General features: G+C 46.6%; 1 protein-coding gene across 7 annotated transcripts in view; it reads right to left on the reverse strand.

Annotated features, from left to right (window-relative positions):
- LOC137433460 (chromodomain-helicase-DNA-binding protein 2) overlaps positions 1 to 14,241 on the reverse strand; it is a 218,020-nt gene that overhangs the window by 138,682 nt on the left and 65,097 nt on the right. For all 7 annotated transcript variants that reach the window (XM_078785762.1, XM_078785761.1, XM_078785760.1 and 4 more), the window contains 5 exons: positions 10,948 to 11,107; positions 10,653 to 10,805; positions 10,390 to 10,461; positions 2,445 to 2,594; positions 2,132 to 2,280 (listed from right to left, as the gene is read on the reverse strand). In XM_078785762.1, coding sequence (XP_078641888.1) covers positions 2,132 to 2,280; positions 2,445 to 2,594; positions 10,390 to 10,461; positions 10,653 to 10,805; positions 10,948 to 11,107 — 684 coding nt within the window. The remainder of the gene's footprint in view (positions 1 to 2,131; positions 2,281 to 2,444; positions 2,595 to 10,389; positions 10,462 to 10,652; positions 10,806 to 10,947; positions 11,108 to 14,241) is intronic.

Consider the following 14,241-nt stretch of genomic DNA (forward strand, 5'->3'; position numbering starts at 1 on the left):
GAGAGAGAGAGAGAGAGAGAGAGAGAGAGAGAGAGAGAGAGAGAAAGAGAGAGAAAAAGAAAAGAGAAAGAGAAGAGAAACGGAGTAAAAAGGAGTAAAAATCACGGCGTTATCACGGAGTAAAAATCACGGAGTAAAAACGCAAAGAAAGAGAGAGAAAGAGAGAGAAAGGGAAAGAGAAAGAGAAACGGAGTAAAAAGGAGTAAAAATCACGGAGTTATCACGGAGTAAAAATCACGGAGTAAGTAAAAATCACGGGGTAAAAAGGCAAAGAAAGAGAGAGAAAGAGAGAGAAAGAGAGAGAGACAGAGAGAGAGAGAGAGAGAGAGAGAGAGAGAGAGAGAGTCAGAGTCAGAAGGATGAGGGATGTCACAGCAGAGAGTAGAGTGATCAGATCTCATCATTCTTCCTAACTCTTACTCGGACAAGCAAATCCCCTATGCCATCCATAATGGTACACTCTATCCATACACCACATCCTCCCTTCCGTGGATGTTCCACGGGTTTCGGCTAGTACACAAAGAAACACTCAATTTTGTCATTGTACAACGGTATGGAATGGCACTTGATCGGTAGTATGGAATGGCCATAGAATAACAATGGCAATCCTATGACAGTTGGACTTGAAACAACCACTGGACTGGAATGCCATGGCATCATCCGGCATAGCGAACACATGGCATGTCGAGTTTTGAGTCGGTGAAGAGGAGTAAAAAGGCAAATTAACATGGAGTTATTCATGTGTACGAAGTTTGGTGGTGATGCGAAGTGGTGAGGGGATTTGATGGGAAAAACGGACCGACAACGGGCCAGATGCAGTCATATTATTTATATCTAAATTATACAGTATTACCCCAGATGAAAAACATGGCAATAAATTCGCTCAACTTTCGCTCAACTTTCCGACATCTGGTTGTGCAGTATCTCCTACAGGACAAACGTTCACACAATTTGCAACATGAAAAAGGTATGGCCTATATTGCCGTTTTAGTCGAAATGGATAAGAAGCACACCTCACAACAGAACAGAATACAGTAACACGAACACAGATCGCAAGGTACTGTACACTACTACCACCATGACAACCTATGTGGCCTTTGGGCAAACAACAAATTGTCAGTGTTGCACATACGCATGTCAGGAAGCACTCACATGAACCCATCTTGAGTTCCCAGACAATCAACCTTTTTATTCACACACTTCATGGAAATCACAATCCACTGAGTTGCATGCAACCCACTCACCACCCCTCCTCCTCCTTAGCACTCCCTTCAACCCACCATCCTTCCTCCCTCCCTCCCACTTGGATTCCAGGAATATTTTTTCCCAACTGAAGACATTAACATTTCCAAATTCGAAAGGATATTAAAAGGCACTACACGAAGCAAACCAAACACAAGAGGAAACTAGAAATAGCAATCAGATTGCAGACCCTCGCCAGGACGTGTTTTCAGTGGTTTATAAGGCTTTGTGGTAAAAACAAATATGGCGGCCGAACCACGTGACCGATGTCAACATTTTTTTTTTTTCCACCAATTTATCCCGAGGTGATGCTCAACAAATTTCATCTGATCGGATTAAGTTTTGTACTTGTAGAATTATGACGTTATAATGGAGGCACCTATGACATCATTAACATATGTTATTCCACGTGCAGAGTTCTTTACAATGAGCCATGTCTCAATTTTTTCGATGCAGCGCTTTCGGAGATATTGAGGTGCAAAGTTTTTCGGTTTTTCCAAAATGGCGCCCATACCACGTGATGACGTCATAATTATCATTAAAAATTATACAGGTGGAGTTGCACCAATGGTGAAAATTTCCTGTCAATCGGACCAACGGTTGCAGAGAAAAAACACATTTCTGTGCAGACAAACAAAGACAGACAAAAGACAGACACAGACAAACAGACTCAAATGCAATACCCTCTCCTCTGGCGAGGGTAATAAGTAGAAAAAGTCGAGGTTAACCCTGTAAACTATACCAGGATGATTTGCATAAGTGGTGGAAACTTGCAGCCACAACCCCCTTCCCCTCCCACCACCCCCGACAAAATCCAATATTGTACTTGTCAAGGCACAGCGTTGTATCATCAGCTGCAGGATCAGTCACACAATCAACTCATTTGTACCTGCTAGGAGTTGAGCCTTTCTGCAGGACAGTCTTGCCAGTTGTGTCCATTCGTTGTATGACCAAGTGATCCAGAACCATCTTCTTCTTCGCCCTCTCAATTATATCCTCTTCCACACTACCCTTTGTCACCAGACGGTAGATATTGACCTGTAGAATGTAGATGATACAGGACCAGTTCAAACAACCGTTCAGATGCACGCCGCTACGAGCACCTCTCGCAAACGCACACAGCAAACTGCATGTCCAAAATTATTTGTGGTCGTGGTGTTAGAACATTATGGGGGTAAAGATCTTGTAAAATGAACCCCAACCTGCTTTTTTTGTCCGATACGATGAGCTCGGGCCTGTGCCTGAAGATCATTCTGAGGGTTCCAATCAGAGTCAAAGATCACGACGGTGTCAGCAGAAGCTAGATTTATTCCGAGGCCACCAGCCCTCGTCGACAGTAAGAAACAGAAATCCTGTGAAGTACAGAGCACCACATACAGAATGCAAAGTCACCGACCACTGACACAAGAATACAACTGGAACGGCACTCTGGAGAGCACAGAGCTGCCAGGCTGAACAGTTTATGTTTTGTATCCCTCTAATAGGCCAGATCTGGATCCGGACCTGAACCAAAATCTAATCGGTTTGTTGTTGTCGCCTAACCAACTCATCCACATAGTTGTGTCATAAGCTGTCCACAACCATTTGAAATATCGTGCAATATAAAATTTTTGGTCCTAAACACTCAATGGTGAAGAATCACTTTAAAAAAAAAAAACCTCGTATCCGGATCTGTATTCGGATCTTCACCAAAATCGAATCGATTCATCCTTGTCACACTCCAAACCTGTCCACCAAGTTTTGCCCGGATCTGTCCACAACTTCTTGAGATATCCCATTCACAGACAAACAGACAGAAAACAACCTACATCCGCTTTCAGTGGAGGAGGTAATAAAATCTCCAATACGCGACTTGTGAAATGACAGAATCCGCCCCGAGAATGTGCCCCGAACATCATTCTTCCTCCAGGTTTTGATCCTTTCAGCCCAGAACCTCTCCAAGAAGAAGTTACGGCCTCCCCTAGCACCTCGGCACGAGAAACAGCAGCCACACAGACCATCACGTTTGAAGGAGTACAAGCGACCCCATACGATCGGGAGTCATCAGAGCAGAGGAGATTGACCAAGAGGAGGTGCGTGGAGGGCGGGCCTGAACCAGTGAGTGTGGGGTAATTGCAGCTGCAACCGGGGTTGCAAAAGGTGTCAGGGTGCGAAACAATCCCCACACTATCTCTTTCTTACTTCTAATGATTTACCCCTTTTCCCAAATCTCTGTTTTTCCTTTGGTTGTCTGGATCAATTTTAGTGTACAGGTAATATACACCTTTAACCACCCGCGACCAGGTCATAGTAATAACGCATCCGAGGACCGGGATTATTGTGTAGGGGCCAAAGGGAATGTATGAGTGTTGTTTATGATTGAATGCGCTTTGCTTTGCCCCTCCTTAAATCCTCCTGCCTTTTTCCCATTTGAATTCTCCAACCGCCATTCCTCCCGCCAATTCCCTTTGTTGGCCGGAGTAACATTCAGCAACTCCGAACAGTTGACTCCGAGGAGTATTTTGAAACTTGGCGGGATGATCTTCTCGCGCTTGCGCGGGAAAGGCCCGAAGCCTTATCTGATCGGACGGCCGCCACAGAGTTTTATTCCACGACCAACAAACGAGTAAACGGACACGACACACAAGTAAAATGCAGCGAAAAATGAATTTATTAAAATTACCGTGAAGCAATAAAAATGAATGTGAGGTAAAAACTATTTCCTAATTTGAGACGTCTCCATTCAGACTCGTATACAAACAAGGGGAAAACGAAAGTATAAATAATTCATGTTTCTGCCAGCCGGCACTTAACTCTGGTCTCAACGAGGGGCTTGGCGTTCGTTGCCTCCAAACCAACCGCGGGGGAAGTGCACAAACTGGCGCTGAGTCGCGCTCCCCGACGCCCCAATGTGAGGTACTTCTCGCGGCCAGTTCTCCTGTGAGTCCTCTGCTGTTCCAGGGAAGCACAACGCGGACCCAGTCCACCACCCACGCCAATTTTCTTCCTTGTGATGCCGACTGCCACGAACCGCTCTTGCTCAGTCTTTTCTTTAAAAGCGCACGCGAGCCAAAAATGTGCCACCATCCGCGACCAAGCCCAGAGCCCGAGAGCGATGAAAAATGCAACCGCTCGCCACGCAGCCAGTTCAAGAGCGAGCCAACAATGCGACCGCTCGCCACACAGCCAGTTCAAGAGTGAACCAACAATGCGACCGCTCGCCACGCAGCCAGTTCGAGAGAAAGCCAACAATGCGCCGTTTGCCACGCAGCCAGGACCAAGAGAGAGAGAGTGAGTGGGGGAAGGGAGGAGATGCACCCTCCTTTGTCCCTCGCCGACGTCCCTCCCCGACCAATCCTGATGTCCCAATGTATCATCCCATGGGTCCTTAACCATTCACGAAGCTCGGGGCGTAGTTTCTCCGTTACAAGTCATCAAGGCGGAGTCTAGACGCTGTTCAGGAATGTTCAGCTGGGCAGGGTTTACTTGCCGACCGGCAAATGTTCGGGTCCCTGTCGGCATGACGGTGTGATGGCCATTGTTGTAATGGCGGCCCTTTTTGATGAAATAAAACGTAGGAGAAATCACAGGAGGGTACTTAGACACTGGGGATTATCCTTTAGCCATACCTAATTAGCATAGCTCAACCCCTTGAATTGAGACATATACGATCTTATTCTATACAGATTTCCTACTCAGTTACATTGAGGTTCTTCTTCTTCACATCACTTGGGCCAATCATAATTTACACAATCCTGCCTTCACTAAGGTATGCCATCCCTGCCCCCCACAAATGTAACAATATGAAAACGGACATGTTACTCTTCACACAATGGGTGCCGGCTCTATGGATATAACATGGCTTTTAATTGCAAGTTGTCACTCCTCCATATATATATTGTTATGGTTTTCCGCCGCCCTTCCTACCCTTACCAAGGGGAGATTAAGCCCCTTGTTCTTTCTGGGCCGGCGTAACCGAGACTTGAAACGCCCCTCCCGGGCAAACGCAAGGTAGGGTTTCGGGACAAGTCTCGCACGTACCTAAAGGCCTGCGCCGCCGCGGAAGCAGGGAATCAAGCCTCGCACGAGCCACGTGTAATTTGGGTACACCGAGCGGATTGCGTACCACGTGGTCCGTGCAGTTACCGTTAGTATTGGGACCCGATTCGAGCGGTTTTATTCGTACCACACTTAGTCAACGATGGAAAACACAATACGGTCAAATAAAGGAAGAACACTATTTAATTATTATTTACACAAGTATGTACCAGTCGGTAGAAAGCAGAGAGACACAGAACAGCCTTAATCTGTCTTATATTAATCCCAGACACGGGCCCGATCACACTCACAAAGGGGAAATGCAGGTAGAATGGTGTTCCTCACTGAACGGTCGTCCAGGAACGGCCCCGCCCTGCGTGTCTCTCCCCGGTCCAGCATGTCCCGCGATGAAGGCAAGCAGGCGGTGGAAGGGATCCTTGTAGCGCGTCTCTCGAACAACGGGCAGATGAGGCAGGAGGGAACTTGTCGCGTCTCTCGCCGGCTAGGCGGTTTTCCACAGCGCATTTAGTTACCGGCGCGCTATAAACTCGCGTAACCCAAATAGAGGCTCGGCCTCAAGCTCAACTGAGCGTCCAATTTGGTACGAGCACTTATAACTGGGTCAATGCGCGTCTCCTCTCAGAACTCGTAACTCTCATCAAGCGCCTCTCCCATCACTACTGGGGTGGGGGCTTCGTGCAACGGGTTATATGGACAACCCCCTTAGCCCTCTCGAATGTTCCAACCACACGCTGTGAGGCAGTGCCGCAGCCACTCCCTTTGAGCCCTGATTGGCGGCTCGCGCTTACCGTCAGCTTCTCCGCCGCCCTTATTCGGTCCCGCCTCGATTTGCCAGGCCTGCCTCGTGTTAATTCGCGCCAAAAAGCCAAAGGCGGCATAAGGCAATAGAGGCGGGATAAGGCAATGAAGGACCTACTCTCATGATTCTACTCAACGCAAAACTAACACAGGAAAAGGACTATTCTCACACATACTAAGAAATAACTGAACTATCGTGAGGCAACATGTTGTTGTGTGACTAAACTATGAGGGGGAAATTTAACCTTTATTGTACAAACTCAAAACCGCAACAATATATATATACACTAACACAGGAACTATCTCCCCGGTCTCTGTATATATATATATATATATAGACAGAGAGATAGAGATAGAGATAGAGATAGAGATAGAGATAGAGATAGAGATAGAGATAGAGACCCTAAGTTCCATTTGTACAAGAACACATTCGTTTCTAATGGAATAAAGTTTTCTCGTTTACTAAAATGGACGAAATGTAAGTTATTTTTTGGAAGGAATAACATGTGGTTGTAAGATTTTAATTTTTTTTATTCTGGTGGATATACAAATCAGTGACATTTAGATGATACACCTGTGAAAAAATGAATGTGAGGTAAATTTATGTGAAACTCCATGCTTCCACTCGCACAAAGACACACGGGATTATACACCACCAGCTTAAATTTTGTCTCGTCTGTCCACAGGACATTCTCCCAGAAGGATTTTGGCTTGTTCAGGTATGTTTTGGCAAACTCCGTTTGGGCTTTCTTATGTCAGTCTGTCTGTGTCTGTGTCTGTGTCTGTGTCTGTGTCTGTGTCTCTGTCTGTGTCTCTGTCTGTGTCTCTGTCTGTGTCTGTGTCTCTGTCTGTGTCTCTGTCTGTGTCTCTGTCTGTGTCTCTGTCTGTGTCTCTGTCTGTGTCTCTGTCTGTGTCTGTGTCTCTGTCTGTGTCTCTGTCTGTGTCTCTGTCTGTGTCTGTGTCTCTGTCTGTGTCTCTGTCTGTGTCTCTGTCTGTGTCTGTGTCTGTGTCTGTGTCTCTGTCTGTGTCTCTGTCTGTGTCTGTGTCTCTGTCTGTGTCTCTGTCTGTGTCTCTGTCTGTGTCTGTGTCTGTGTCTGTGTCTCTGTCTGTGTCTCTGTCTGTGTCTGTGTCTCTGTCTGTGTCTCTGTCTGTGTCTCTGTCTGTGTCTGTGTCTGTGTCTCTGTCTGTGTCTCTGTCTGTGTCTCTGTCTCTGTCTGTGTCTCTGTCTGTGTCTCTGTCTCTGTCTGTGTCTGCGTCTCTGTCTGCGTCTCTGTCTGCGTCTCTGTCTGCGTCTCTGTCTGCGTCTCTGTCTGCGTCTCTGTCTGCGTCTCTGTCTGCGTCTCTGTCTGCGTCTCTGTCTGCGTCTCTGTCTGCGTCTCTGTCTGCGTCTCTGTCTGCGTCTCTGTCTGCGTCTCTGTCTGCGTCTCTGTCTGCGTCTCTGTCTGCGTCTCTGTCTGCGTCTCTGTCTGCGTCTCTGTCTGCGTCTCTGTCTGTGTCTCTGTCTGTGTCTGCGTCTCTGTCTGCGTCTCTGTCTGCGTCTCTGTCTGCGTCTCTGTCTGCGTCTCTGTCTGCGTCTCTGTCTGCGTCTCTGTCTGCGTCTCTGTCTGCGTCTGTGTCTGCGTCTGTGTCTGCGTCTCTGTCTGCGTCTCTGTCTGCGTCTCTGTCTGCGTCTCTGTCTGCGTCTCTGTCTGCGTCTCTGTCTGCGTCTCTGTCTGCGTCTCTGTCTGCGTCTGTGTCTGCGTCTCTGTCTGCGTCTGTGTCTGCGTCTCTGTCTGCGTCTCTGTCTGCGTCTGCGTCTGCGTCTGTGTCTCTGTCTGCGTCTCTGTCTGTGTCTCTGTCTCTGTCTGTGTCTGTGTCTGTGTCTCTGTCTGTGTCTGTGTCTGTGTCTCTGTCTGTGTCTCTGTCTGTGTCTCTGTCTCTGTCTGTGTCTCTGTCTGTGTCTGCGTCTCTGTCTGCGTCTCTGTCTGCGTCTCTGTCTGCGTCTCTGTCTGTGTCTCTGTCTGTGTCTGTGTCTGTGTCTCTGTCTGTGTCTCTGTCTGTGTCTCTGTCTGTGTCTGTGTCTGTGTCTCTGTCTGTGTCTCTGTCTGTGTCTCTGTCTCTGTCTGTGTCTCTGTCTGTGTCTCTGTCTCTGTCTGTGTCTGCGTCTCTGTCTGCGTCTCTGTCTGCGTCTCTGTCTGCGTCTCTGTCTGCGTCTCTGTCTGCGTCTCTGTCTGCGTCTCTGTCTGCGTCTGTGTCTGCGTCTCTGTCTGCATCTCTGTCTGCGTCTCTGTCTGTGTCTCTGTCTGTGTCTCTGTCTGTGTCTGTGTCTGCGTCTCTGTCTGCGTCTCTGTCTGCGTCTCTGTCTGCGTCTGTGTCTGCGTCTCTGTCTGCGTCTCTGTCTGCGTCTCTGTCTGCGTCTCTGTCTGCGTCTGTGTCTCTGTCTGTGTCTCTGTCTGTGTCTCTGTCTGTGTCTCTGTCTCTGTCTGTGTCTCTGTCTCTGTCTGTGTCTCTGTCTGTGTCTCTGTCTCTGTCTGTGTCTCTGTCTGTGTCTGTGTCTGTGTCTCTGTCTGTGTCTCTGTCTGTGTCTCTGTCTCTGTCTCTGTCTGTGTCTCTGTCTGTGTCTGCGTCTCTGTCTGCGTCTCTGTCTGCGTCTCTGTCTGCGTCTCTGTCTGCGTCTCTGTCTGCGTCTCTGTCTGCGTCTCTGTCTGCGTCTCTGTCTGCGTCTCTGTCTGCGTCTCTGTCTGCGTCTCTGTCTGCGTCTCTGTCTGCGTCTGTGTCTGCGTCTCTGTCTGCGTCTCTGTCTGTGTCTCTGTCTCTGTCTCTGTCTGTGTCTCTGTCTCTGTCTGTGTCTGCGTCTCTGTCTGCGTCTCTGTCTGCGTCTCTGTCTGCGTCTCTGTCTGCGTCTCTGTCTGCGTCTCTGTCTGCGTCTCTGTCTGCGTCTCTGTCTGCGTCTCTGTCTGCGTCTCTGTCTGCGTCTCTGTCTGCGTCTCTGTCTGCGTCTCTGTCTGCGTCTCTGTCTGCGTCTCTGTCTGCGTCTCTGTCTGCGTCTCTGTCTGTGTCTCTGTCTGTGTCTGTGTCTGTGTCTGTGTCTCTGTCTGTGTCTGTGTCTGTGTCTGTCTGTGTCTGTCTGTGTCTGTGTCTGTGTCAGTGTCTGTGAACGGTCAGCTTGAATCTGTTTGGCAGTTGATCAAGGAGCTTTCTCCACCATTCGAACAATTGTTCGCTGCAATCTTCGATCAAGTTTTCTCTTGCGGCCTCGTCCAGGGAGATTGGCTAGAGTGCCATGGGCCTTAAATTTCCTGATAACATTGCATACGGTGGACACAGGAACATCAAGGTCTCTGGAGATGGACTGTAGCCTTGAGATTGTCCATGCTTGGCTACAATCTTGTGTGACCTCCTCAGACAATTCTTTGGTTTTCTTTCTTTTCTATATGCTCATTACGGGTACTCACAGTGACACAAAACAGCAGAATGACTCCTTTTCTCTATTCAAACTGGTTGAATGAGTGATTTTTATATTGCAAGCACCTGCAACTCACCAGAGGTGAGTTCAATTCCAAAGTAAAGGAGAATCACCTGCTTGAAATCTAATCATTTCAAACAACTTCTAAAAGGTGTCAATAATATTGTCCGGTTCATTTTAGGATTTCTGTGTGGAATAAGCTAAGATTTAGCAACTGTCAGCTTTTTTTGTTTTGTTCCAATGCACACCAAAGAAATACATACGTGGGTACCAAAATATTTTTTAATTTCAACAATTTTCTGGAGGAAATGGTGCATTAATTGAAAAAAGTGCAAGGGTGCCAATATTTTTGGCCACGACTATATATCTTATTTTAAAGGATTGCTGTAAGTGATGTTAATTTCAGAACATCCTATATTCCACTTTATTTAAATGGCAAACCTCAAAACATAGTTCCCTTACCAAAAGTAAGAACCTTTTCTTATCCTATAAACATTTGACTGGTTTCCAGGCCACATGTATCATCTGCCTCGTTTAGCATTCATACATCATTTTGAAAGTCATGAATCATCCAGTTTAGGTTCTCATGAGAGTTCATTTACGTGTAATTTTGTTCTAGATTCTCTCGACTTGCTCAGGCCAATTTATCTTGTTTGACACCTCATTCAGAACAGAACTCTCATTGCATGTGCTCATCATTTTAGCATTCGTTCATTCCTCCAATTTTCCCCACGGTTAGTGCATTGCCTCCCCCCAACCTTTCTCAGTCACCACGCTCTTCCACAAGCTTCTATTTTGGAGGGGAAAATAAATAGATAATAAAAAAGATGATGAAGAAAGCATCAAAGGAAGGGAGTGATACATACCTCAGAGCCCTCAGCATTGAAATGGTCCAGCGCCTGTTTGCGCAATTCCCCCCGAATAGAACCGTCTAGTCTCTGCAAAAGAATAGCTTGCTTTAAAATATCACACACACCAATGGGAAACCCAAAACCCAGAGATCGAGGAAACCCTCACCTCAGTTAAAAATACAGTAAATCATAAGTACAACTGCATGAAAAAGCTTACAAATCATGATTGCCTCTTCTCAAATTTGGCCCCGTCGCCAACATGGTCCCCCGTCCAGTACCTGGAAGCTGAAACGCTTCATGGCGAGGTACTCAGCAAGGATGTCCAGCATGCGCACCATCTGTGAAAAGATGAGTACGCGATGCCCAGTCTCTTGCAAACGGCACAGCAGCTTGTCCAGCAAGATCAGCTTGCCACTGCTGTGTATCAAGCTCTGCACACGAGGGTACGTGGTGAAACGTCAGATCGCCAGACGTGGCGTCAGGAAAGCAACTAAGCTCATTGTTATACGGTGTACAAAATGGAACGTCATACTACCATGAACGAAACAAAACCCCTCAAAGTGCGTCACAAACCAGTAACTGTTCTTGTCGCGATGCAGGCTCTTCCTCAGGTGGGCGGATCAGGTGACAATGATTGCAGCACTTCTTCAGCTCCATCATGATGTTCAGGAAGCCTGAAGTACTTCCCTTTGTGCCCTTGGTTAGTGCCTTAAAGTTCCTCGTCAAGATCCACCTGTGTGAAAGAGAACACGTTACCAAAACAATCTTTCATCACAGTGCAAAGCTAATTATCTCATATTGTGTATTAGTGCACGTGTGTTGCATATTACCAACACCATGTGTTATTTTTAGTCCAGAATGAGGTACAATTTTAAAGAGGCTCTGGTTGCTGCATTACCATCAACACATTGCAATTTAATTCATCCATTTCTTGGCCATTCCAGTGCAAGTGCTTAACTATTTTGATTTTGTGGCAAAATGGCAACATTGGGCACAATGATTGGATAATCTTGATAGACAGTATTGTGACTTCACTCTGGATCATTTATCATTCTGATATTCTTGATCATCCGTGCCGAGTCACTTTTTATCTTCAACTTGGCATTCGTGACACCCATGAATAAAACTGCATAACTTTTGGAAAATAGAAAGCAACTCCTAATGAGGGGGGGTGGAAATCGGGGGCATGCTCCCCCAGAAAATTTTGAAAATTTCATGTAAAAATATGAATTTTGGAGGAGATCCTGTCCAAATTGTAACAAAAAATGATGCAACTACAAAAACGTGATATTTGGGGGGGAAATTTTGCTTCCCATTGCTGGAAAGATTATTTTCAGTTAGTACAACAATTTATTATCATCAAAGAAATGAAGACTGAATACCACATAACCTGTCCAGGACTTTTGATAAACTAGCGGGCCTGTTGGTCCATTGGACCAAATTTTAATTTGTCTTCACGGCCTTGGAGCATACCTGCCTGCCGTAATGTTTGAGCATGAGCTTGCCTTTCACCAAGCCCAGGTGGGAGGATGGTGTTATACGTTTGTTAGTATCATTGTCAAATGATACTACTATTATTATTATTATTATTATTGTTAATATTAGTTGGATTCATTAATACATGCCTTGTTTTTTGTTTTTTTTGTTTTCTTTTTTTGTATACAAGATTGAGGCTCGTGTAAGAGCTAACATTAATCACAAAAAACATAAACTGACACATAAAACATATAATAAAGGGAGCGGGAGACAAGATGGGGAGAGAGAGGGAAGCACACAAGTACAACAGTAGAGCACACGGACATTGTGAAATCTGTGAAAGGGAGGGGGTGGGAGAGGTAAAAACAAATGGACACTGCTCGGACTTCCAAGAAAGCAGTCGGTATTTCAGAAAAATGGATCTGGGTTGAATTAATCTGAGTAGAAAAGATCAACGCTTTGGATGGGGGAAGATAAGAGATGGTGGTGAACAGCTGTTTTAAAGACCTGGAGGGAGGAATAAGATTGAAGAGAGTGAGGGTGTTTATTCCAGAGGCCAGAGAAAAGAGGAATGAAAGAATGAAGGTGAGCAGAGAGTCTTGATTTTGCCAGTTTCACGAGAAGAGGGTTGCTGCAGATCTTGTGCGACCTGAAGGAATATTTGGGAGACAGAGCACAGACAGAGCAGGGGGAGCAAGGCCGGAGAGGAGTCGGTAGCAGACAGAAAGCCCTTCAACCTGCCTGTGATGAGTGAGTGAAAGGCCCTCGGAGTTAGCTTCATCGCGGGAGAGTCCAACAATACTGAAAGCTTCGATTTCAACAGCGTGAAGCCGAGCTAGGTGTGACGCAGGAGCACCAGCCCAGAGGTGAGAGCAGTATTCCATTGAGCTGTAGATGAAAGCCTTGTATGTGGTGAGGAGCTCAGGTGTGCCAAGGAAGGACTTCGCACGACGGAGGATGCCCAGTCAGCGACTGGCTTTGGAGACCAGCATGGGAATGTGGTTTTCCCAGGAAAGATCATGGCAGATAGTGAGACCCAAAAGCTTGAGTGACAACTTCTTGGAGAGGATTGTTGTGAAGATAGATGGGAGGGTTGTCCAATTGGTCTTTTCAGAGAGATATAATGAGTGTAAGGTTTGTCAGGATTGAAAGACATGTTCCACTTGTTTGACCAGTCTGTGATTTTGTCGAGGTCTGCAGAGAGTGAGGAGGCTGCTGCCTGCCAATCTGAGGGATGAGGTATGGAGCGGCAAAGAGTGGAGTCATCAGCAAAGGGATAGAGAGGATTTTCCAGAGAGTCAGATAGATCATTGATGAAGACCAGAAAAAGCACAGGGCCCAGAATACTGCCTTGAGGAACTCCAGCCTGAACAGGAAGGGGTGATGAGAGAAATCCAATTAGGGCCACACGTTGACTGCGACCAGAGATGAATTCCACAAGCCATGCGTGGAGGTTTCCATGGATACCATAAGAGGAGAGTTTGGTTGAGCATGGCGGGGTATCAGACCATATCGAAGGCATGAGATATGTCAATGAAGACAGCTCTGGTTTCCTGTTTGGCGTTGAGGACCTCCATCCATTGTTGAGACAGAAGAAGCAGCATGTCCAGAGTATAATGACCTAGTCTGAATCCAAATTGATGATCAGAGATCAAGCCATTGGAGAAGGGGAAGGATTTGATATCCGAAGCAATGATGGATTCCATGACTTTGCTGATAATTAGGAGCAGGCTGATTGGTCTGTAGTTGCAAGGATCTGTTTTTGCACCTTTCTTATGTAAAGCGGTAATGTTGGCTGATTTCCAAGCTGATGGCAGAAAACCTTGAGCAAAAGAGATGGTGAAGAGAACAGAGAGAGGGTGTGATAGAGTGGCAGATCAGGATTTTAGGACCGTGGGCTGATGCCATCTGGTCCAGTTGTTGAATCAGAGTCGAGGTTTGACAAACTTCTCCACCTTGTCAGGAGAGGACACAGAGTCCGGGAGAAGCTGGGTACGACTGGGCAAGGTGGGTACAGAGAGAGACGGGTTTGGGACACAAGATATTGAGGCAAACACAGAGTTGAGGCATTCAGCTTTTTCACGTGTGGAGTCAGCTGTGTAGCCATTTGAGGTAAGGGAGGGGATGGAGGGGGAACAAACACCAGAAACAGATTTGACCAGACACCACCAGGATTTGGAGGAGGGAGACAGGTTTGAGAGTTCAGTCTTGAGATTAGAGAGATATTGTTTCCTGGCTCTCCTGAGGGTAAACACACACTTGTTCCGAGCTTTGTGAAAGGAACGGAGATTGCCTTCTGCTGGATTTGTAAACAAGAACATCCACTGCTCGATTACGTCTTCTGATAATTTATTTACTTGGTCTACACGGGACTTGTTATCGGATCGCGAG

The sequence above is a fragment of the Myxine glutinosa genome, chromosome 10, assembly GCF_964187855.1.
Source record: "Myxine glutinosa chromosome 10, kmMyxGlut1.1, whole genome shotgun sequence".
NCBI lineage: Eukaryota > Metazoa > Chordata > Myxini > Myxiniformes > Myxinidae > Myxine > Myxine glutinosa.